Below are 25276 nucleotides of genomic sequence, written 5' to 3' on the forward strand. Positions count from 1 at the left end.
TGCAAACACGGCATCTAATAAATCTCCATGAAATCTCTAATAAGCCCCTGGCGATTATTTCTTTTTGTCTTGACAAAATCTGCTCGATTAGAGGGAGGGGCTTGTTTCAAAACCTTTTTTTCATTTTCTGACACTAGGTATTTCGGCCCCTATAAAAGGTGTTAAAAATTAGTGCTTATTACTCGTACAAAAATAGATAAATCTAGCAAGAGTCAATTGTTCCTTTTGGAAAGATGTTTCTTCGGGGTTAGGGGTGAAGACTCAATTTCCTTGAATTTTAATAATACGAGTTCGGCACGGTTTTTGCTGTTTTTATTCTAGTTTGTATTTTAAAATAACGCATTTTGTTTTATGTTCTTCAAAGTGAGTGACCGTGGATGGCAGTCCTCCAGCAAGTCATTCTTGTACACGCTGTGTAACAAGAATGGCTACCGCCCTGAAAAGTTGCCATTGAGGGACCCGCCAGATAGAATCGCCATTCGGGACCACACAAGTTGCGGTCCGGTGTTTGGTGGTGGTGGTGACCTGTTTATCGCTGACAACGCGGGGGGTAATGAAGAGTCCTATACGGAGCCACACACGTACGCTCGTCCCCAGGGCGCCACATCTGATGGCCCGTGTGACGTCTTTGCTGGCACCTGGTCATTCACACCCGACGAAATGGAGGTGTTTCACGAGGTGGTGGACTGAATACAGCTTTGAACGCCTGTAAAGTGACAATAGACATAAAGATGTATAAATATTTGTTAGTTGGTACTGTGTCATGAAATTACTGATTTTGAATTAGGATGTATCGTGGAAATACATATGTCGTGACCCGCGAATGCATCATGGATAGCATGTAAATCACAAAACTACATGTTGTGAAAACCCCAGTGCAAGTGGTAAAAAGCACAAAAAAGATGAAATTTGTTAGTTGGTACTGTGTCATGAGAATAATGTATTTTGAATAACGCTTCACCATCTTGTGATGTGACCCGCGGTGCATCTTGGGTAGCATGTAAATCACAAAATATCACATGCTGTGAAAAACCCGCTAGCGAGGGTTACGGCACACGTTACTTTAGTCCAACCTTATTTAAAAACGTGTACATCTCGAGTATATATATCCGAATTTTATAACACAAATGCAAATTGTAAATTTTAATAATTATTCCTATAAGCTGTTAGAAACAATATGTTGTTTGGTCTAGATAACCACGTACAAGTTGTGTGTGTGTGTTTTTTACTTCTTTTTTAAAAATTAAGAACGATGCCTAACCCGTGTGTCTTTGCGTAGAGGGAAGGGGAAGGGACTCCGATATTAGCAAGTTACAAGGCGAGGAAGTGCAATCAGAATTTATTAGATGGCTCCTGGAGGTAAATAAATATCGAAGCTCAAATGCGTGCCTGGGGGAGGCTGGTTGACTCCCTTTGCGAACTCAAGCAAAATGCAGAGCATTGAAATATTGGGGGTTCTAAGAAATTCAGACCGTACCTAATGTAGCGATGCACGACTCTTTATGACGCGGAAAAAAGAATTTTAAAAACACAAAATTAAATATATTTAAGGTATGGTAAACCACACCCGACGCAGAAATACCAAAAAATCTTATAAGACAGAGTCTGACATATATAGAACAACAAGTTAAATGAAATTAATAACTATGAATAGAAAGACCCTCGACATAAAACCAAATTGAGAACATTAAGGAAATTTAAGAGCGTTCACAATATCTCTCCCAAGTTAAAATCACAGAATTGCGTTCACAATGTTTATGCCCAGTGCACACTAGCGACATAACGACATGGGCGCGCGCACTCTTATCTTCGACATAAAGATAACATAAACATAAGATTAAAAAAACATGTTTTTTTTTTCTTTTATGTCCTGATGTCCATGTTGTTATGACGGGCTAAACATAGTGCGCGCGCCCATGTCGTTATGTTGCTAGTGTGCATTATTAAGCAACCACAAACTAGCTATCAAAACAGGACGACTCAAAACCCCTGAACGAAAAACGTGTCCAATATGCTTGGTCAAAGTCGAGGCCGAGGAACAACACTGATAAAATGCCCGGCATATAATGAATTAAAGGAACGAATAAATGTATGGGTTTTTTTTAAATTCGCAACAAAACAGATTTGAAAGCGATTGCTCAGTTTGAACCAGGAGAGCGCGACAAAAGAAATAGCTCAATTTTTTTGGGAAGCAACAAAAATAAGGGAAAGTGCGTTGTAATTAGATCTATAATGACATCGCTACAAAGTAAGATGATGAAAAACATCAGGGATAGGAGAACGACTTGAATACCTGCTGTCTTTTTTAATATGAATGTATCGGCAAAACCCGTGAATCAAAGATGAAAAGGTGCCCAATAAAATTATTGAATTGGATCAGCATGACGGGGGGGGGGGGGGTCTGTTCGCTTCTATCGTGTTCGATATGTGACTGCTGAGCTCGCGAGCCTTGCTTGACAGGAGGCGGAACAGAAAACCAGATTTCGCGTGTGATGAAAAACGAGAAACAAATGAGACATTTCTTGGAAAAGTAGATTGGACATCACCTCGGGCAACACAACAAAACTTTAAAGGGTAGCAATATTTGAAACATGACTAGCTTGAATTGTAAAGACCGCCCCACGACACACTTGTAAACTTGCAATGCAACGGTGTTTTCGCGTTTTCTGTAAGCGTATATAAATTCGTGGATGAATAAAGTTGCATATATGTACCCTGTTGTTGTGGTGGAGTGGCCTCTCTATAAAATTATACCACTTGTGAGGGTGGTTGTTGTGGTGGAGTGGCCTCTCTATAAAATTATACCACTTGTGAGGGTGGTTGTTGTGGTGGAGTGGCCCCTCTATAAAATTATACCACTTGTGAGGCTGGTTGTTGTGGTGGAGTGGCCTCTCTATAAAATTATACCACTTGTGAGGGTGGTTGTTGTGGTGGAGTGGCCTCTCTATAAAATTATACCACTTGTGAGGGTGGTTGTTGTGGTGGAGTGGCCTCTCTATAAAATTATACCACTTGTGAGGCTGGTTGTTGTGGTGGAGTGGCCTCTCTATAAAATTATACCACTTGTGAGGGTGGTTGTTGTGGTGGAGTGGCCTCTCTATAAAATTATACCACTTGTGAGGGTGGTTGTTGTGGTGGAGTGGCCTCTCTATAAAATTATAAAACTTGTGAGGGTGGTTGTTGTGGTGGAGTGGCCTCTCTATAAAATTATACCACTTGTGAGGGTGGTTGTTGTGGTGGAGTGGCCTCTCTATAAAATTATACCACTTGTGAGGGTGGTTGTTGTGGTGGAGTGGCCTCTATAAAATTATACCACTTGTGAGGGTGGTTGTTGTGGTGGAGTGGCCTCTCTATAAAATTATACCACTTGTGAGGGTGGTTGTTGTGGTGGAGTGGCCTCTCTATAAAATTATACCACTTGTGAGGGTGGTTGTTGTGGTGGAGTGGCCTCTCTATAAAATTATACCACTTGTGAGGGTGGTTGTTGTGGTGGAGTGGCCTCTATAAAATTATACCACTTGTGAGGGTGGTTGTTGTGGTGGAGTGGCCTCTCTATAAAATTATACCACTTGTGAGGGTGGTTGTTGTGGTGGAGTGGCCTCTCTATAAAATTATACCACTTGTGAGGGTGGTTGTTGTGGTGGAGTGGCCTCTCTATAAAATTATACCACTTGTGAGGGTGGTTGTTGTGGTGGAGTAGCCTCTCTATAAAATTATACCACTTGTGAGGGTGGTTGTTGTGGTGGAGTGGCCTCTCTATAAAATTATACCACTTGTGAGGCTGGTTAAGCGGCAATGTGACCAGCTTACTTCCGGTAGATTACGTAACTATCTCCAATCATTTGTAATGGTACGCGAAAAATATTACAAAGTTGTAAAAGCAGTGTGCCTATTAGAAGTTTCTTTGAGGAGGTGACTGATAATTTAGAGCGGATGGTCTGTTAAATAGCGCGGATTCTAACAGATTCTCTCGTCTTTTGCCGTTTGAGGTTTCCGTCGGTCAACAGTGAGCTGGTGGCAATGATGCTTTAACTAGACGAGTATTCCAGGGGTATAGAATTATCGGTTATCGCTTTTTGGGGCAGTGAAATTTTCCAATGCTGCTTTAACTAGACGAGTATTCCAGGGGTATAGAATTATCGGCTATCGCTTTTTGGGGCAGTGAAATTTTCCAATGCTGCTTTAACTAGACGAGTATTCCAGGGGTATAGAATTATCGGCTATCGCTTTTTGGGGCAGTGAAATTTTTCAATGCTGCTTTAACTAGACGAGTATTTCCTCGACTCATCATGCTAGCCCGGTCGCAGCTCTAGATCCCACATGGATCTAAGCTGTGGTTTAAAGCACTTCGTTCGAGTCGAAGTCGCCCTGCAGTTTTTTTTTTTTTGCCGATGAAGTTTAACTGAGGCAAACCGGCTATGCCATGCTGACGAGTCCTAATAAGGACGAAACAGCTGTCCATGGTTGCCGAACTGCACGGGTAATAGACTGTGCTAGCGTCCCGTCTTGGCCCGACTGGTGCCAATGTGTGTATGCTAGTGTGCTTCTAAAGTTCACATTTATGTATATATACTCGCAAGGATAGTTTGGCTATCCGACGGAGTTTTAGACTAGCAAAGGTCGCATGCGTGATCCGCACAATTGACATCACGCTAGCCCGGTCGCAGCTCTAGATCCCACATGGATCTAAGCTGTGGTTTAAAGCACTTCGTTCGAGTCGAAGTCGCCCTGCAGTTTTTTTTTTTGCCGATTAAGTTTAACTGAGGCAAACCGGCTATGCCATGCTGACGAGTCCTAATAAGGACGAAACAGCTGTCGATGGTTGCCGAACTGCACGGGTAATAGACTGTGCTAGCGTCCCGTCTTGGCCCGACTGGTGCCAATGTGTGTATGCTAGTGTGCTTCTAAAGTTCACATTTATGTATACATACTCGCAAGGATAGTTTGGCTATCCGACGGAGTTTTAGACTAGCAAAGGTCGCATGCGTGATCCGCACAATTGGCATCACGCTATCCCGGTAGCAGCTCTAGATCCCACAAGGATCTAAGCTGTGGTTTAAAGTACTTCGTTCGAGTCGAAGTCGCCCTGCAGTTTTTTTTTGCCGATGAAGTTTAACTGAGGCAAACCGGCTATGCCATGCTGACGAGTCCTAATAAGGACGAAACAGCTGTCCATTGTTGCCGAACTGCACGGGTAATAGACTGTGCTAGCGTCCCGTCTTGGCCCGACTGGTGCCAATGTGTGTATGCTAGTGTGCTTCTAAAGTTCGCATTGTTTGTACAACTTCGTCAACGGCTACTGAGCTCAATAATCGAATCTAGGAGGAAAAGAAAAATATTGCACATTATCTGAAGCGAGAGAATTCTTTGCGATCAGAGACACCGCTGTTTGCTTCTGTTTTGTTTGGTTCCGTATGTGACTGCTGAGCTCGCCTTGCGTGACAGGGGGCGGTCTGAGTGACTGCGTGGACTAGGGTCTAGACTCCTTTGCGTCTTTCCCGAAGGGTTGATCAGACGCTTCCATTGTAAGTTGAGATTCGCCTGAGAAGATTTCGACTAGAAACAGGTATTTATATCGCCTATTTCCACCCTATTTTGGCTATATTACCTATTTCATTATTGTATGGGGTCTAAAAGTGGATCGATTCATTTGTCCTCAACTGATAACTCTTGAGAGGTGAAATGAGTGAAATCGCTTTCGATTCGATTCCACTAAAATTCCGAAAGACTCGAAAAGTTTCCGAGTAAAAAAATATATATTAAATGTACCTTTTGTTCCAAACGTTGTGTTTAGTATATTGGCAGTCTATATTTGAATTATTATGTGTTGTCTTATTCGTTGTTGTTGTTACAATGCTGTACATCAAAGGTCGGTACAGCTAGATATGCTCACTCTAGCTGAATCGTTAACCTTATAACACTTTATTTTCGCGTCAATTTAAAAAGCCAGAGTGAAGTTAGTTCCTTATTCGCAGTTCCTTTTTCGTCTGTTTCCTTATTCGCTCAGTTCCTTATTCAAATCCGGGGGGGGGGGGGGGGGTATTTACATGATACCTTTTAATACGAGTTGAAACAGTATTTAGGCATAACAGTTTATTCAGAACAAGTCCAACAGCATTTTCGTCGGGTAATTTTGGTTGCTTTAACGTGCTTTGCTGCTAACAAAGCTGTGAACATGAGACTCTATCTGCTACAAAAGGTCAAATTACGCAATGCGTGCGATCGCTTTCACAAATGAATCTAGCAAAAGAGACGAAATCTACCTCTCATCTAATAAATGTATTTGTATCTTGGGCTTTCTTTCCAAACGCATTATTATATTTAGAGGAGAAATATTCACGCTTTACTTGACTACGTACGCGTGTAGAAGGAATTTGACCTTGCTAACAAAACCACAATTTAACAGATAGTGCTTGTTGTCAATTAACACCTTGGCTACTACATAAGGCTCTGACAAAACAAATAAATTAGTGCAGTGACACGAATAGGGAACTGTTCCTTATTCAAGTTAGTTTTCGCGAATAAGGAAATGGAATCTCCAAACGTCCCATTTCGTTTTACGACTTATCCTAATAAGGAATAGACTATGAAGAGGATTGTCAGTGTTTGCTTATCATTTCTCAATAAAGGAAAGGAAATTTCATAACTCCCGATTTCTCTTTAACTACTCCTTTCTAAAGAGTTCCCGAAAAAGGAAATGGCATTTCATAACTCCCGATCTCGCTTTAACTACTAAAAGGAAATGACCAGAAGGGGCGTGGCTATTCCCCCAATATTTTCTCAATTTTCTGTAGCGTGCCCCTCCCCCAATCTTAAGTGGCCTGCTATGCCTCTCGTAGAAAAGGAATAATAAATTTGCTTATGCTTTACTTGTTGTTTTTTAGAAATGACATCCGCCAGCAGGCGCCTCGAGGATGAGGTGACGTGCTCTATATGTATAGAGCACTTTAACGATCCTAGAGTGCTCCCTTGCTTGCACTCATTTTGTCGGCACTGCCTGGAAGAGCTGGCAGTGCACTCTGAAGGGAGAGGAAAACTTGTGTGCCCCCTCTGTAAGGCGGAATTCCAGGTAATCTGTCATACAGAAATTCCTCCATTACTTAATGAACCCTGGCACAACTGTGTGACAAATATTTTGCTGTAACAAAGAAATGGATTCAAACGACAAGTGCATTTCGAAAGAGAAAAGCGAAATTGAATTCTTCTCACAAGAATTACTTTATGAGTATTGAATTATTAAAAGATAAGGATCCCCAAGCTAATGTTGTATTTTGCATGTTTCCTTCATAGTTACTGTAAATATATGGGCGTTACAAAAAAATTGGGACAAAAACCTATAATAAAATACCTTCAAACTTTTCTTACCTGTTTTTGGACTTGTCATTCACATCCCTGTGAAGTTTCAATTCATTTGGGGCAATATTGAGCAATTGTAGTTCAACTATATTTACAGTAACTATGAATAAAACACGTAAAATACAACATTAGCTCGGGGAACCTATGCCCTCCCCTGAAACCATATGCAAACTCCGTTATAACTATATTTTACTGATTATTGTTCTAGATTTCCCCAGCAGATGTTCCGAGTTTAAAGGTGAATTTCATGATCAACAGTATTATCTCTGTTCTTCCTTTGTTGACATCTGAAGACTCCAAGAAGAAACCATCTTGTGAATCGTGTGATAGCGGCGAGCCTGCCCAAGGGAGATGTAACGAGTGCGACCACTTTGTCTGTGAGCAGTGCATCTCGGCTCATAAGAGATTACGACTACTACAACACCACACTCTCCTCAGTCTTGATGAGATCAAAAGCGGAAAGTTACTTTCGAAGAGCAAAACTTCCTACTGCACCAAACATGAAGGTGAAGTGCTGAAACTGTTTTGCGAATCTTGTAAGGAAGTAATTTGCCGGGACTGCACCGTCGTTGATCATAAAAATCACGATTACCTTTTCACAAGTGATGTAATCGCTCGAGAGAAAGAAGAAATATTGGGAAGAGCAAAAAAAGTTGCATCAAAACTCACCGATATTGAACAGGCGATGGCATTGGTAGAAGAGACTCAACAACATCTCGAGGAAAATAAACGTGCGACCAGAAGGGATCTGGATGCGTTCATTGATAAGCAGATAGGTACTCTTGAGAAGATGCGATCTGATCTTAAAGGGGGGATTGAGTCAGCTTGTCAAAAGCATGATAAGCAGCTGACTGCTCAGAGAGAGACTCTATCCATGAGACTTGCAAGTGCTCGTAGCAGTTTGGAGTTTGCTGAGAGAATGTGCAGAGATGCAAATGATGTGGATGTCTTGTCCATCAGGAATGAAGTGCTATCCCAGCTATCGAGTCTTGCAGAGAAACCCGTGGATCAGCCTTGTACGGAGGTTGGAGTTCGTCTTGTAGTGGATGAGGAGTATTGGGATTCTTTGTCAAAGAAGATCTCAGTTGATGTGATTTCTGTTGGTGAATCTGAGCAAACAGGTACTAATTCTCTAATACTGTTATGTAGGTCGGTCGGTCGGTCGGTCGGCCGGCAGGCAGGCAGGCAGGCAGGTAGGTACCCTCAATAGACTCTTGAATAGGCTTCCTAGTTTTACCTTTTACTACCATCTCGAAGGTCTTTCTCATGTTCAACTCCATTCGGTTCTCCAGCGCCCAGCGCTTGATGTTGGTAACTTTCTCCAGCGATGAATCAATCGTGTCTGAGCCAGATATCACAGGCGTACTTATTGTGATGTCATCCGCATATTTGATAAATAGAGAGTTGGCGCTAGCGTTCTGAATGTCATTTACCATGATAGAGAATAGCAACGGTCCTAGCACCGTTCCTTGGGGGACTCCTCTGCTGATTCCAAGGAAACTGGTAGCCATCCCATTAACCACAACTCGCTGCTTTCGATCGCACAGGAAGCTCATTATCCACAATCTGTTACAAAACTAATTATTGTTTAATGGGGAAGTACTTATCAGACGATGATCTTTTTAGTCTCTATGCCTGTATTTATTACCTAAATTGGCCATGAAAGCGGTGTTGTTCTGCTAAATACTTCGAGGGATGGCTGCTTTTGCAAATGGAGACAGTCGGCACGATATATAGATATATAGACAGTCTCTTTGGCAACATCAAATAAATTTTATATTTTACAAAATTATAGTCTGCAAATATCCTAGCGCACCTTCATTTAATTCAAATTAATTGAATAAATATTCCAAATAGCGCACAGACATCCCAAATGTATTTTCTGGGGACGTCAACATGTTTACTTCAAGCTCGAATAATTAATAGATTGAAAAACTTTCATTAGGGTATGCGAATAAAGAGAATACATTTTAAGAAATCGATGATAAGCGTGACAAATTCCAACCGTTCCACTTCTGAGACAATCTGTTACAAAACTAATAGGACCCTTTCCCTCCCCCTTCCTCAATGTTGGAGGGCAAATGATCACCTTGCTACTGCTTGTGTTTTGTGCTGAAAAATCGCCTCTAACCAATATTAATCGGGGGGAGAGGGTTGGCGGTTGTTCGTATGGGAAGTGTCCCGCTTACTTTTGTTGTGGATTGTCTGAGCAAGTGACTGACAGGTCCTGGAACAGGAAACACTATCGTTGATAACGCAACGACAATACAACTATGCGAACGTCAAAATCAAACACATACAATTATCGTGCCAGAATCGCGCGTAAAAATGGACAGAAGCTTCAGAGACGACTATTTTTCATTGTAAACAATCTCATCTGTTTCTTCATATAAAAAATACCAGCTATGAAGAATTTATTATGTGAGAGATTTTCACTACAAATTTAGTCACGCAAGCTTGTCTCGGGGAGAAGGTCAATTCAATAAATTCATCTGTTTTACAATAGTTTTGCTAAATATCTGACACTTTGACACAGTTATGCTTGAAGAGTTCAAGCAAAGTGTATGCAATGCTTTTTCTGTGGGGCATTCGCTAAAATCGACGGCTACAGACTACGTCTTCTGTTCTTGCTTACGTGGCTCAACGATTAACACCAACGGTTAACCATTTTAAAATTGTTTAAGAAATGCCTTACGAAAGAAATTCGAACTCTAAAATAATACAGTAACAACTTGAGATTCAAGCTCATAAATTGACACTAGTTTTGTTTGAATGAGGGTTTGCATTTTGGAGAGAGAGCTCATGGTAGATGGTTGACCGTCGTTTTACTAAGATAAAAATAAAGTTCATTTTTATATAAACGGTCTACCACGGTTGACCGCTCAAAAAAGCCCTATTATATATTTCAAATCATTTGTAAGCTTCATATACCTAAATAGCTTTGTGATGGTAATAGCATAGACGAATGATTGAAGAAATCCGGCTACCATGAGTGGGAATAATGTTTTTCTAAAAATGGCAGACCGTACACGGTCCACACCCGCTTTTTTGCACCGCCATGCTAAATATATAAACACTTGTTGTGATGTTCATTGAAAATGAAATGAGACGAGGCTCTCATGTTTTCTACAACAGATAAACCGCCTATTTATCGCTTTCTTTAGTCGATTTGTTATTTATTGTTTAATGGGGAAATACTTATTAGGCGATGATCTTTTTAGTCTCTATGCCTGTATTTATTTTACCTAAATTGGCCATAAAAGCGGTGTTTTTCAGCTAAATACTCCGAGGGATGGCTGCTTTTGCAAATGGAGACAGTCGGCACGATATATAGACAGTCTCTTTGGCAACATCAAATGAATTTTATATTTTACAAAATTATAGTCTGCAAATATCCCAGCGCACCTTCATTTAATTCAAATTAATTGAAAAAAATATTCCAAATAGCGCACAGATATCCCAAAAATATTTTCTGGGGACGTCAACATGTTTACGTCAAGCTCGAATAATTAATAGAGTGAAAAACTTTCATTAGGGTATGCGAATAAAGAGAATACATTTTAAGAAATCGATGATAACCGTGACAAATTCCAATCGTTCCCCTTCTGAGACAATCTGTTACAAAACTAATGGGACACTTTCCCTCCCCCTTCCTCAATGTTTAAGGGCAAATGATCACCTTGCTACAGCTTGTGTTTTGAGCTGAAAAATCGCCTCTAACCAATATTAATCGGGGGGAGAGGGTTGGCGGTTGTTCGTATGTGAAGTGTCCCACTTACTTTTGTTGAAGATTTCAGTTCTTGATGTAAGGGTTGATGTCGTATTTTGCCAGTTTATTACAGAGAATATGGTGAGGGACTGTGTCGAAGGCCTTGCTGAAATCAAATGACAAGGCTCTAACAAAATCTGCATCGTTGTCTAACTGCTTGAGCCAAAAATGTTGGCATTTATGATCAGGGCCATTGTTGTGTTATGGCCTTTCTTGTAGGCAAATTGGTCGGGGCCAATTTCCGAGTGGAACAGAGTTCGTTTCTGCAGACAAGACGCTTGAAAATCCTAATGATGATATTAGTCAGTGAGATTGGTCTGAGTTGACAAAACTCTGTCAGAGGAGATTCCTTAGGGATGGGCAAGATGTTCGCTAACTTCCAAGCCATTGGGACAGTTTGTTGTTGGAGTGAACAGTTAAAGATATTTGTGACAACAGGTGCAAGATGGTGAGAAAAGTCGCGCCAGAGCCAGTACGGAAATTGATCAGGCCCTGAGGCAGTTCGTTTCTATGTGATAAAAAACTCATTACATCGCTCTCACTCACTGTTGGGGTTCGGGTGCCTTCAGGTATCTCCCGGCGCACGGGGACAACATATGCCTTATCAGTATTGGTGGCTTGAAAATGTGAGTTGATGATGTCGGGTGGAATCACCGATGATGATGATGATGTGCGTTCCCTGTGTCTTCCGGCCAGTTATTCTATTGGCTGTCTCCCGCCATTCTTTTGAACCGCATTTGTGTTCCTTATGAACAGCTTCCACCTGATTACTCCGAATGAGAATGTTGATACACTCTTGGCGCCTCAGAATCTCAGCACGGGTTCCTTTATGCGCGATTCTGTTCCTGATGTTACAAAGGTGTTTAACCAGGGGGGACATGTAAGGTGGGTCTCTGGATGAGACTTTGACCCGAATGAGCGGAAAACATTCATTGAACATCGACCACAGGCTCGCATTTAGCAGCTCCACACTCTCCTCTAGGTTAGCAAGATTTTTAATAGGACTCCAGTCGAAAACATTTGTTTTTCCTGATCAAATAACTGAAATCCTCTGCTATCAAACCTCCCACTTTTGAGAAAATTAATTTTACCTTTGATTTGATTTGTGCATTGTTTTTTTTTGCCCCCAGTAACTCTATGCCTAAATTTAACCTCATGGTAGTGTAAAGTAATTTTTGTTTTTTTAATCATGTAGTTTTCATTGTATGTATACCCCGAATTATTTACATTTATTACATTATGAGTAGCGACTGAAGGGATCAAAGCCGCAGTTCTTCTAGAAATAATTGAGACAATTTTAAAGCAGAAACTTCATAGGATACCAGATTCACAATTTGTAAGCACCAGCGTTTTGCGACGAGTAGAATACATAGAAGCATACCATAATAAACAAGTCTTTATTCATAATATTTCCTGATGGTGCAATTCAGTTGCAGATCTTTTCCTGAATGGTAGTTCTACAAAAGGTGGTTACGGGTTAGGTTTATTCGAAAGATTAATAAGTCCAGCGTTTGTGACACTTCGATAATTTGTCCTATTTATATATAATTTTCGGCGAAGGGATTTTGATCCTTTCTGTAATTGACAGAGAGTGTCTTTTTACACAAATCCAATCTTGATGGTGGAACTTTGGGCCCAGAATACTCTAGGAATCTTGATTTGGGGCAGGACTTTGTACGACCACACAACAGCAGCAACAATTTGTACTAACCCTTTGGGTGACACACATATACACTGACTTTATTTGTTTGAGACATGATGAGGATAAGGAATTGTGCCTTCTTGATAAAAAGAGTATTGGTTACTTATCTGGTGATGGTGTAACTCCGTTTGTAGGTCTTGAGCAGTCCGCCATCCTCAGCGGCAAAGGTCCAGAGTACCTCCGAGATCTCTTGGGATTCCTGAAGCCCATGCAGCAAAGTCCCAAGAGTCGCTGGGTCAGATGTTTCTCAGCAAAGAGAGATGGCTGGGCTGCCAGGACCTTCCATGAAAAATGCAATGGCAAAGCGCCGAACATCGTACTCGTAAGCGTTGGAGGAAGATACGTGTTTGGTGGCTACTCTGACGTAGCGTGGACAAGTGAGTACACTAATGAATACGAGAAGGGTCGTATCAGGGTGAGGGTCGAAATGTCTGATCATGTTTGTAAATTATTGTTTGTAAACTATTTTTTGTTCATTACCATGAACTTTAAACTTAAGACTTGCAGTACGTTTTCCTAAGCCACCTTCCACCCAATATGTATTACGTCATATGATAAAAGGATTGGATAGACAAATATAGATATAGTTTGTTAGCAGCTACCATGGTATTACATGAGGTGAGCTCGTTAATTTTGCTGTTTGGTGCAGGAAAATGTTTTTACATAATTACAAGATTTTTCCTTGGACAACCCTTAAAGTAGGTGTTACTAAAATCGAGAAATTAAACAGAAACTCTGGATATCTTAGCGCAATTACATTCTTACTACTTCTGTTATTTATTTCCTGTTACATCGCAATACTGTAACTCAGATGCTTCCGAAAGCAGTTTTATGTCTACATCGCAATACTGTAATTCAGATTCTTCCGAAAGCAGTTTCGTGTCTACATCGCAATACTGTAATTCCGATTCTTCCGAAAGCAGTTTCGTGACTCAGATGCTTCCGAAAGCAGTTTTATGTCTACATCGCAATACTAAAATTAAGATTCTTCCGAAAGCAGTTTCGTGTCTACATCGCAATACTGTAATTCAGATTCTTCCAAAAGCAGTTTCGTGTCTACATCGCAATACTGTAATTCAGATTCTTCCGAAAGCAGTTTCGTGTCTACACCGCAATACTGTAATTCAGATTCTTCCGAAAGCAGTTTCGTGTCTACATCGCAATACTGTAATTCCGATTCTTCCGAAAGCAGTTTCGTGACTCAGATGCTTCGAAAGCAGTTTTATGTCTACATCGCAATACTGTAATTCAGATTCTTCCGAAAGCAGTTCCGTGTCTACATCGCAATACTGTAATTCAGATTCTTTCGAAAGCAGCTTCGTGTCTACATCGCAATACTGTAACTCAGATGCTTCCGAAAGCAGTTTTATGTCTACATCGCAATACTGTAATTCAGATTCTTCCGAAAGCAGTTTCGTGTCTACATCGCAATACTGTAATTCAGATTCTTCCGAAAGCAGTTTTATGTCTACATCGCAATACTGTAATTCAGATTCTTCCGAAAGCAGCTTCGTGTCTACATCGCAATACTGTAATTCAGATTCTTCCGAAAGCAGTTTTATGTCTACATCGCAATACTGTAATTCCGATTCTTCCGAAAGCAGTTTCGTGTCTACATCGCAATACTGTAATTCAGATTCTTCCAAAAGCAGTTTCGTGTCTACATCGCAATACTGTAATTCAGATTCTTTCGAAAGCAACTTCGTGTCTACATCGCAATACTGTAACTCAGATTCTTCCGAAAGCAGTTTTATGTCTACATCGCAATACTGTAATTCCGATTCTTCCGAAAGCAGTTTCGTGTCTACATCGCAATACTGTAATTCAGATTCTTCCGAAAGCAGTTTTATGTCTACATCGCAATACTGTAATTCAGATTCTTCCAAAAGCAGCTTCGTGTCTACATCGCAATACTGTAATTCAGATTCTTTCGAAAGCAGTTTTATGTCTACATCGCAATACTGTAATTCAGATTCTTCCGAAAGCAGTTTTATGTCTACATCGCAATACTGTAATTCAGATTCTTCCAAAAGCAGTTTTATGTCTACATCGCAATACTGTAATTCCGATTCTTCCGAAAGCAGTTTCGTGTCTACATCGCAATACTGTAATTCAGATTTTTCCGAAAGCAGTTTCGTGTCTACATCGCAATACTAAACCTCAGATTCTTCCAAAAGCAGTTTCGTGTCTACATCGCAATACTGTAACTCAGATTCTTCCGAAAGCAGTTCCGTGTCTACATCGCAATACTGTAATTCAGATTCCTCCGAAAGCAGTTTCGTGTCTACATCGCAATACTGTAATTCAGATTCTTCCGAAAGCAGTTTTATGTCTACTTTGCAATACTGTAATTCAGATTCTCCCGAAAGCAGTTTCGTGTCTACATCGCAATACTGTAACTCAGATTCTTCCGAAAGCAGTTTTGTGTCTACATCGCAATACTGTAACTCAGATTCTTCCGGAAGCAGTTTTATGTCTGAGTATCCAGAGTGAAGCCGGCAGAAGGAAGATCTTAGGACCCAAGTTTATTTTTCTTTCGATAATCTTTCTAATAATCGTTTCATAATTTATCGTGTTTGGGGACAAACACAAGTTTGACAAGGGAGGTATGTTATAGGACGGTTTGTTATATTGTTTAGGTTATAGGTTATTGTCGTCTAGTATTTCATGTTACTAGTTTTATTTATCTTTCAAGGATAATTTAGATTTTGTTTACAATTGATGGTTTCCTAAGTCTAGATTTTAGCACGCCCGTGGACCCTCCGCATCGATGACCTTTTGGTGCGTCTAAATCCAGGGAGTGTACAGTTTCTTATACGTGGCGAAATCTCCGGTTTCTTTTTGTTTTGGAAATTTTGTTTGAACAGTTAAATTATTTCTAAATTGTATGCCACCGCCCTCACTCCTTGGCTTAGACATCTCTACTTGTATCGTTATTTCAATTAGGCGAAACTGTTGTAGACACGCGCTCTTTCAGCATGCGCAGTTAAGTTTTAAAAGTTGCTTAATCATTAGTGTTATTTTAGAGTTACCTTGACTTCATAGATTATTCTGTAAATACGCAGGGACGAGAAACCAACTCTGTGATTTCCCACGCCCTCACGCTTTTGTCTGATTGGTTCGTTTTGCCAAATTTTCTCCGTTTCCTCTTGAATTGTTTTACATTCAAGATTGTTTTACATATTTCCTTTCATGTGGGACCACTACATGGGTATCTGTCTGGTCCAAGGGTATAAATATAGCGAACCTAATTCTGTACTTATGCTGCTGCTGTGGCCAAACATTTGGAAAGCATTGAAAAACGCCAGCCTTGCCTTCGTCTTCATCTCCGTCTAAAGGATCCCGGCTTGTGCCCCTAACATTAATTCATACAATGGGAAATAATTTTGATTATTTTTGCTTTTTATCTTATGTTAATTAATAGAATTTCGAATATTATTTTTTACCGTTGTTTTGACTGAAAATACAACTTTAAACTCCATTGAAGGGTTGTGGGTAAGGGATCAATTGTATCTTTTTCCCATCGGCAATTCAATCACCATCCTTAGATGTATTTCACGGTAAAATTGCTTGACATTCATTCATCAGAGGAGATACTAGTTATTATATAAAATGTGGTAGGACTGTATTTCTATTCCTTTTGATCAACTTTTTGCAAACACGGCATCTAATAAATAAATGTCTAAAAATAAATGTCTAATAAGCCCCTGGCGATTATTTCTTTTTGTCTTGACAAAATCTGCTCGATTAGAGGGAGGGGCTTGTTTCAAAACCTTTTTTTCATTTTCTGACACTAGGTATTTCGGCCCCTATAAAAGGTGTTATAAATTAGTGCTTATTACTCGTACAAAAATAGATAAATCTAGCAAGAGTCAATTGTTCCTTTTGGAAAGATGTTTCTTCGGGGTTAGGGGTGAAGACTCAATTTCCTTGAATTTAAATAATACGAGTTCGGCACGGTTTTTGCTGTTTTTATTCTAGTTTGCATTTTAAAATAACGCATTTTGTTTGATTTTCTTCAAAGTGAGTGACCGTGGATGGCAGTCCTCCAGCAGGTCATTCTTGTACACGCTGTGTAACAAGAATAGCTACCGCCCTGAAAAGTTGCCATTGAGGCGCACGCCAGATAGATACGCCATTTGTGACGACACACGTCACGGTCCGGTGTTTGGTGTTGATCCGGTGTTTGGTGTTCCGTCGTTTGGTGGTTGTAGTGACCTGTTTATCGCTGACAACGCAGGAGGTAATGAAGAGTCCTATACGCGGTCACACACGTACGCTCGTCCCCAGGGCGTCACATCTGATGGCTCGTGTGACGTCTTTGCTGACAAATACAGATTCACACCCGACGAAATGGAGGTGTTCCACGAGGTGGTGGACTGAATACAGCTTTGAACGCCTGTAAAGTGACAATAGACATAAAGACGTGTAAATATTTGTTAGTTGGTACTGTGTCATGAAATTAATCTATTTTTGAATAACGCTTCACCATCTTGTGATGTGACCCGCGGTGCATCTTGGGTAGCATGTAAATCACAAAATATCACATGCTGTGAAAAACCCGCTAGCTAGGGTTACGGCACACGTTACTTTAGTCCAACCTTATTTAAAAACGTGTACATCTCGAGTATATATACCCGAATATTATAACACAAATGCAAATTGTAAATTTTAATAATTATTCCTATAAGCTGTTAGAAACAATGTGTTGTTTGGTCTAGATAACCACGTACAAGTTGTGTGTGTGTTTTTTACTTCTTTTTTAAAAATTAAGAACGATGCCTAACCCGTGTGTCTTTGCGTAGAGGGAAGGGGAAGGGACTCCGATATTAGCAAGTTACAAGGCGAGGAAGTGCAATCAGAATTTATAAGATGGCTCCTGGGGGTAAATAAATATTGAAGCTCAAATGCGTGCCTGGTGGAGGCTGGTTGACTCCCTTTGCGAACTCAAGCAAAATGCAGAGCGTTGCAATATTGGGGGTTCTAAGAAATTCAGACCGTACGAAACTTTCTAATGTAGCGATGCACGACTCTTTATGACGCGGAAAAAAAGAATTTTAAAAACACACAATTAAATATATTTAAGGTATGGTAAACCACACCCGACGCAGAAATACCAATAAATCTTATAAGACAGAGTCTGACATATATAGAACAACAAGTTAAATGAAATTAATAACTATGAATAGAAAGACCCTCGACATAAAACCAAATTGGGAACATTAAGGAAATTTAAGAGCGTTCACATTATCTCTCCCAAGTTAAAATCGCAGAATTGCGTTCACAAAGTTTATGCCCAGTGCACACTAGCGACATATCGACGTTACGACATGGGCGCGCGCACTCTTATCTTCGACATAACGACATAAGATTAAAAAAATATGTTTTTTCTTTTATGTCCTGATGTCCATGTTGTTATGACGGGCTAAACATAGTGCGCGCGCCCATGTCGTTATGTTGCTAGTGTGCATTATTAAGCAACCACATAATAGCTATCAAAACAGGACGACACAAAACCCCTGAACGAAAAACGTGCCCAATATGCTTGGTCAAAGTCGAGGCCGAGAAACAACACTGATCAAATGCCCGGCATATAATGAATTAAAGGAACGAATAAATGTATGGGTTTTTTAAATTCGCAACAAAACAGATTTGAAAGCGGTTGCTCAGTTTGAACCAGGAGAGCGCGACAAAAGAAATAGCTCAATTTTTTTGGGAAGCAACAAAAATAAGGGAAAGTGCGTTGTAATTAGATCTATAATGACATCGCTACAAAGTAAGATGATGAAAAACATCAGGGATAGGAGAACGACTTGAATACCTGCTGTCTTTTTTAATATGAATGTATTCGGCAAAACCCGTAAATCAAAGATGAAAAGGTGCCAAATAAAATTATTGAATTGGATCAGCATGAGGGGAGGGGGGTCTGTTCGCTTCTATTGTGTTCGATATGTGACTGCTGAGCTCGTGCGCCTTGCTTGACAGGAGGCGGAACAGAAAAACAGATTTGGCGTGTGATGAAAAACGAGAAACAAATGAGACATTTCTTGTAAAAGTAGATTGGACACCAGTTCGGGCAACAAAACAAAACTTTAAAGAGTAGCAGTATTTGATACATGACTAGCTTGAATTGTAAAGACCGCCCCACGGCACACTTGTAAACTTGCAATGCAACGGTGTTTTCGCGTTTTCTGTAAGCGTATATAAATTCGTGGATGAATAAAGTTGCATATCTGTACCCTGTTGTTGTGGTGGAGTGGCCTCTCTATAAAATTATACCACTTGTGAGGGTGGTTGTTGTGGTGGAGTGGCCTCTCTATAAAATTATACCACTTGTGAGGGTGGTTGTTGTGGTGGAGTGGCCTCTCTATAAAATTATACCACTTGTGAGGGTGGTTGTTGTGGTGGAGTGGCCTCTCTATAAAATTATACCACTTGTGAGGGTGGTTGTTGTGGTGGAGTGGCCTCTCTATAAAATTATACCACTTGTGAGGGTGGTTGTTGTGGTGGAGTGGCCTCTATAAAATTATACCACTTGTGAGGGTGGTTGTTGTGGTGGAGTAGCCTCTCTATAAAATTATACCACTTGTGAGGGTGGTTGTTGTGGTGGAGTAGCCTCTCTATAAAATTATACCACTGGTGAGGGTGGTTGTTGTGGTGGAGTGGCCTCTCTATAAAATTATACCACTTGTGAGGGTGGTTGTTGTGGTGGAGTGGCCTCTCTATAAAATTATACCACTTGTGAGGGTGGTTGTTGTGGTGGAGTGGCCTCTCTATAAAATTATACCACTTGTGAGGGTGGTTGTTGTGGTGGAGTGGCCTCTCTATAAAATTATACCACTTGTGAGGGTGGTTGTTGTGGTGGAGTGGCCTCTCTATAAAATTATACCACTTGTGAGGGTGGTTGTTGTGGCGGAGTGGCCTCTCTATAAAATTATACCACTTGTGAGGGTGGTTGTTGTGGTGGAGTGGCCTCTCTATAAAATTATACCACTTGTGAGGGTGGTTGTTGTGGTGGAGTGGCCTCTCTATAAAATTATACCACTTGTGAGGGTGGTTGTTGTGATGGAGTGGCCTCTCTATAAAATTATACCACTTGTGAGGGTGGTTGTTGTGGTGGAGTGGCCTCTCTATAAAATTATACCACTTGTGAGGGTGGTTGTTGTGGTGGAGTGGCCCCTCTATAAAATTATACCACTTGTGAGGGTGGTTGTTGTGGTGGAGTGGCCTCTCTATAAAATTATACCACTTGTGAGGGTGGTTGTTGTGGTGGAGTGGCCTCTCTATAAAATTATACCACTTGTGAGGGTGGTTGTTGTGGTGGAGTGGCCTCTCTATAAAATTATACCACTTGTGAGGGTGGTTGTTGTGGTGGAGTGGCCTCTCTATAAAATTATACCACTTGTGAGGGTGGTTGTTGTGGTGGAGTGGCCTCTCTATAAAATTATACCACTTGTGAGGGTGGTTGTTGTGGTGGAGTGGCCTCTCTATAAAATTATACCACTTGTGAGGGTGGTTGTTGTGGTGGAGTGGCCTCTCTATAAAATTATACCACTTGTGAGGGTGGTTGTTGTGGTGGAGTGGCCTCTCTATAAAATTATACCACTTGTGAGGGTGGTTGTTGTGGTGGAGTGGCCCCTCTATAAAATTATACCACTTGTGAGGGTGGTTGTTGTGGTGGAGTGGCCTCTCTATAAAATTATACCACTTGTGAGGGTGGTTGTTGTGGTGGAGTGGCCTCTCTATAAAATTATACCACTTGTGAGGGTGATTGTTGTGGTGGAGTGGCCTCTATAAAATTATACCACTTGTGAGGGTGGTTGTTGTGGTGGAGTGGCCTCTCTATAAAATTATACCACTTGTGAGGGTGGTTGTTGTGGTGGAGTGGCCTCTCTATAAAATTATACCACTTGTGAGGGTGGTTGTTGTGGTGGAGTGGCCTCTCTATAAAATTATACCACTTGTGAGGGTGGTTGTTGTGGTGGAGTGGCCTCTCTATAAAATTATACCACTTGTGAGGGTGGTTGTTGTGGCGGAGTGGCCTCTCTATAAAATTATACCACTTGTGAGGGTGGTTGTTGTGGTGGAGTGGCCTCTCTATAAAATTATACCACTTGTGAGGGTGGTTGTTGTGGTGGAGTGGCCTCTCTATAAAATTATACCACTTGTGAGGGTGGTTGTTGTGATGGAGTGGCCTCTCTATAAAATTATACCACTTGTGAGGGTGGTTGTTGTGGTGGAGTGGCCTCTCTATAAAATTATACCACTTGTGAGGGTGGTTGTTGTGGTGGAGTGGCCCCTCTATAAAATTATACCACTTGTGAGGGTGGTTGTTGTGGTGGAGTGGCCTCTCTATAAAATTATACCACTTGTGAGGGTGGTTGTTGTGGTGGAGTGGCCTCTCTATAAAATTATACCACTTGTGAGGGTGGTTGTTGTGGTGGAGTGGCCTCTCTATAAAATTATACCACTTGTGAGGGTGGTTGTTGTGGTGGAGTGGCCTCTCTATAAAATTATACCACTTGTGAGGGTGGTTGTTGTGGTGGAGTGGCCTCTCTATAAAATTATACCACTTGTGAGGGTGGTTGTTGTGGTGGAGTGGCCTCTCTATAAAATTATACCACTTGTGAGGGTGGTTGTTGTGGTGGAGTGGCCTCTCTATAAAATTATACCACTTGTGAGGGTGGTTGTTGTGGTGGAGTGGCCTCTCTATAAAATTATACCACTTGTGAGGGTGGTTGTTGTGGTGGAGTGGCCCCTCTATAAAATTATACCACTTGTGAGGGTGGTTGTTGTGGTGGAGTGGCCTCTCTATAAAATTATACCACTTGTGAGGGTGGTTGTTGTGGTGGAGTGGCCTCTCTATAAAATTATACCACTTGTGAGGGTGATTGTTGTGGTGGAGTGGCCTCTATAAAATTATACCACTTGTGAGGGTGGTTGTTGTGGTGGAGTGGCCTCTCTATAAAATTATACCACTTGTGAGGGTGGTTGTTGTGGTGGAGTGGCCTCTCTATAAAATTATACCACTTGTGAGGGTGGTTGTTGTGGTGGAGTGGCCTCTCTATAAAATTATACCACTTGTGAGGGTGGTTGTTGTGGTGGAGTGGCCCCTCTATAAAATTATACCACTTGTGAGGGTGGTTGTTGTGGTGGAGTAGCCTCTCTATAAAATTATACCACTTGTGAGGGTGGTTGTTGTGGTGGAGTGGCCTCTCTATAAAATTATACCACTTGTGAGGGTGGTTGTTGTGGTGGAGTGGCCTCTCTATAAAATTATACCACTTGTGAGGGTGGTTGTTGTGGTGGAGTGGCCTCTCTATAAAATTATACCACTTGTGAGGGTGGTTGTTGTGGTGGAGTGGCCTCTCTATAAAATTATACCACTTGTGAGGGTGGTTGTTGTGGTGGAGTGGCCTCTCTATAAAATTATACCACTTGTGAGGCTGGTTGTTGTGGTGGAGTGGCCTCTCTATAAAATTATACCACTTGTGATTGTGGTTGTTGTGGTGGAGTGGCCTCTCTATAAAATTATACCACTTGTGAGGCTGGTTGTTGTGGTGGAGTAGCCTCTCTATAAAATTATACCACTTGTGAGGGTGGTTGTTGTGGTGGAGTGGCCTCTCTATAAAATTATACCACTTGTGAGGGTGGTTGTTGTGGTGGAGTGGCCTCTCTATAAAATTATACCACTTGTGAGGGTGGTTGTTGTGGTGGAGTGGCCTCTCTATAAAATTATACCACTTGTGAGGGTGGTTGTTGTGGTGGAGTGGCCTCTCTATAAAATTATACCACTTGTGAGGGTGGTTGTTGTGGTGGAGTGGCCTCTCTATAAAATTATACCACTTGTGAGGCTGGTTGTTGTGGTGGAGTGGCCTCTCTATAAAATTATACCACTTGTGAGGGTGGTTGTTGTGGTGGAGTGGCCTCTCTATAAAATTATACCACTTGTGAGGGTGGTTGTTGTGGTGGAGTGGCCTCTCTATAAAATTATACCACTTGTGAGGGTGGTTGTTGTGGTGGAGTGGCCTCTCTATAAAATTATACCACTTGTGAGGGTGGTTGTTGTGGTGGAGTGGCCTCTCTATAAAATTATACCACTTGTGAGGGTGGTTGTTGTGGTGGAGTGGCCTCTCTATAAAATTATACCACTTGTGAGGGTGGTTGTTGTGGTGGAGTGGCCTCTCTATAAAATTATACCACTTGTGAGGGTGGTTGTTGTGGTGGAGTGGCCTCTCTATAAAATTATACCACTTGTGAGGGTGGTTGTTGTGGTGGAGTGGCCTCTCTATAAAATTATACCACTTGTGAGGGTGGTTGTTGTGGTGGAGTGGCCTCTTTATAAAATTATACCACTTGTGAGGGTGGTTGTTGTGGTGGAGTGGCCTCTCTATAAAATTATACCACTTGTGAGGGTGGTTGTTGTGGTGGAGTGGCCTCTATAAAATTATACCACTTGTGAGGCTGGTTGTTGTGGTGGAGTGGCCTCTCTATAAAATTATACCACTTGTGAGGCTGGTTGTTGTGGTGGAGTGGCCTCTCTATAAAATTATACCACTTGTGAGGGTGGTTGTTGTGGTGGAGTGGCCTCTATAAAATTATACCACTTGTGAGGCTGGTTGTTGTGGTGGAGTGGCCTCTCTATAAAATTATACCACTTGTGAGGCTGGTTGTTGTGGTGGAGTGGCCTCTTTATAAAATTATACCACTTGTGAGGCTGGTTGTTGTGGTGGAGTGGCCTCTCTATAAAATTATACCACTTGTGAGGGTGGTTGTTGTGGTGGAGTGGCCTCTCTATAAAATTATACCACTTGTGAGGGTGGTTGTTGTGGTGGAGTGGCCTCTCTATAAAATTATACCACTTGTGAGGGTGGTTGTTGTGGTGGAGTAGCCTCTCTATAAAATTATACCACTTGTGAGGGTGGTTGTTGTGGTGGAGTGGCCTCTCTATAAAATTATACCACTTGTGAGGGTGGTTGTTGTGGTGGAGTGGCCTCTCTATAAAATTATACCACTTGTGAGGGTGGTTGTTGTGGTGGAGTGGCCTCTCTATAAAATTATACCACTTGTGAGGGTGGTTGTTGTGGTGGAGTAGCCTCTCTATAAAATTATACCACTTGTGAGGGTGGTTGTTGTGGTGGAGTGGCCTCTCTATAAAATTATACCACTTGTGAGGGTGGTTGTTGTGGTGGAGTGGCCTCTCTATAAAATTATACCACTTGTGAGGGTGGTTGTTGTGGTGGAGTGGCCTCTCTATAAAATTATACCACTTGTGAGGGTGGTTGTTGTGGTGGAGTGGCCTCTCTATAAAATTATACCACTTGTGAGGCTGGTTAAGCGGCAATGCCACCACCTTACTTCCGGTAGATTACGTAACTATCTCCAATCATTTGTAATGGTACGCGAAAAATATTACAAAATTGTAAAAGCAGTGTGCCTATTAGAAGTTTCTTTGAGGAGGTGACTGATAATTTAGAGCGGATGGTCTGTTAAATAGCGCGGATTCTAACAGATTCTCTCGTCTTTTGCCGTTTGAGGTTTCCGTCGGTCAACAGTGAGCTGGTGGCAATGATGCTTTAACTAGACGAGTATTCCAGGGGTATAGAATTATCGGTTATCGCTTTTTGGGGCAGTGAAATTTTCCAATGCTGCTTTAACTAGACGAGTATTCCAGGGGTATAGAATTATCGGCTATCGCTTTTTGGGGCAGTGAAATTTTCCAATGCTGCTTTAACTAGACGAGTATTCCAGGGGTATAGAATTATCGGCTATCGCTTTTTGGGGCAGTGAAATTTTTCAATGCTGCTTTAACTAGACGAGTATTTCCTCGACTCATCATGCTAGCCCGGTCGCAGCTCTAGATCCCACATGGATCTAAGCTGTGGTTTAAAGCACTTCGTTCGAGTCGAAGTCGCCCTGCAGTTTTTTTTTTTTGCCGATGAAGTTTAACTGAGGCAAACCGGCTATGCCATGCTGACGAGTCCTAATAAGGACGAAACAGCTGTCCATGGTTGCCGAACTGCACGGGTAATAGACTGTGCTAGCGTCCCGTCTTGGCCCGACTGGTGCCAATGTGTGTATGCTAGTGTGCTTCTAAAGTTCACATTTATGTATATATACTCGCAAGGATAGTTTGGCTATCCGACGGAGTTTTAGACTAGCAAAGGTCGCATGCGTGATCCGCACAATTGACATCACGCTAGCCCGGTCGCAGCTCTAGATCCCACATGGATCTAAGCTGTGGTTTAAAGCACTTCGTTCGAGTCGAAGTCGCCCTGCAGTTTTTTTTTTGCCGATTAAGTTTAACTGAGGCAAACCGGCTATGCCATGCTGACGAGTCCTAATAAGGACGAAACAGCTGTCGATGGTTGCCGAACTGCACGGGTAATAGACTGTGCTAGCGTCCCGTCTTGGCCCGACTGGTGCCAATGTGTGTATGCTAGTGTGCT

General features: G+C 41.5%; 2 protein-coding genes across 4 annotated transcripts in view; both read left to right on the forward strand.

Annotated features, from left to right (window-relative positions):
• The window catches only part of LOC116617352, a 34726-nt gene extending 33522 nt beyond the window's left edge, over window positions 1-1204 (forward strand). The window contains exon 7 of the mRNA XM_048722123.1: window positions 365-1204. Within this exon, the coding sequence (XP_048578080.1) occupies window positions 365-690 (326 nt within the window). The 3' untranslated portion in view covers window positions 691-1204. The remainder of the gene's footprint in view (window positions 1-364) is intronic.
• Window positions 1205-5489: 4285 nt separating this feature from the next.
• Window positions 5490-25276, forward strand: part of LOC116611964 — a 60303-nt gene continuing 40516 nt past the window's right edge. For all 3 annotated transcript variants that reach the window (XM_048722231.1, XM_048722233.1, XM_048722232.1), the window contains exons 1-4: window positions 5490-5566; window positions 6885-7069; window positions 7565-8477; window positions 12962-13204. In XM_048722231.1, coding sequence (XP_048578188.1) covers window positions 6887-7069; window positions 7565-8477; window positions 12962-13204 — 1339 coding nt within the window. In that variant the 5' untranslated portion in view covers window positions 5490-5566; window positions 6885-6886. The remainder of the gene's footprint in view (window positions 5567-6884; window positions 7070-7564; window positions 8478-12961; window positions 13205-25276) is intronic.

This window comes from Nematostella vectensis, chromosome 14, assembly GCF_932526225.1.
Source record: "Nematostella vectensis chromosome 14, jaNemVect1.1, whole genome shotgun sequence".
In the NCBI taxonomy this organism is placed as follows: Eukaryota; Metazoa; Cnidaria; class Anthozoa; order Actiniaria; family Edwardsiidae; genus Nematostella; species Nematostella vectensis.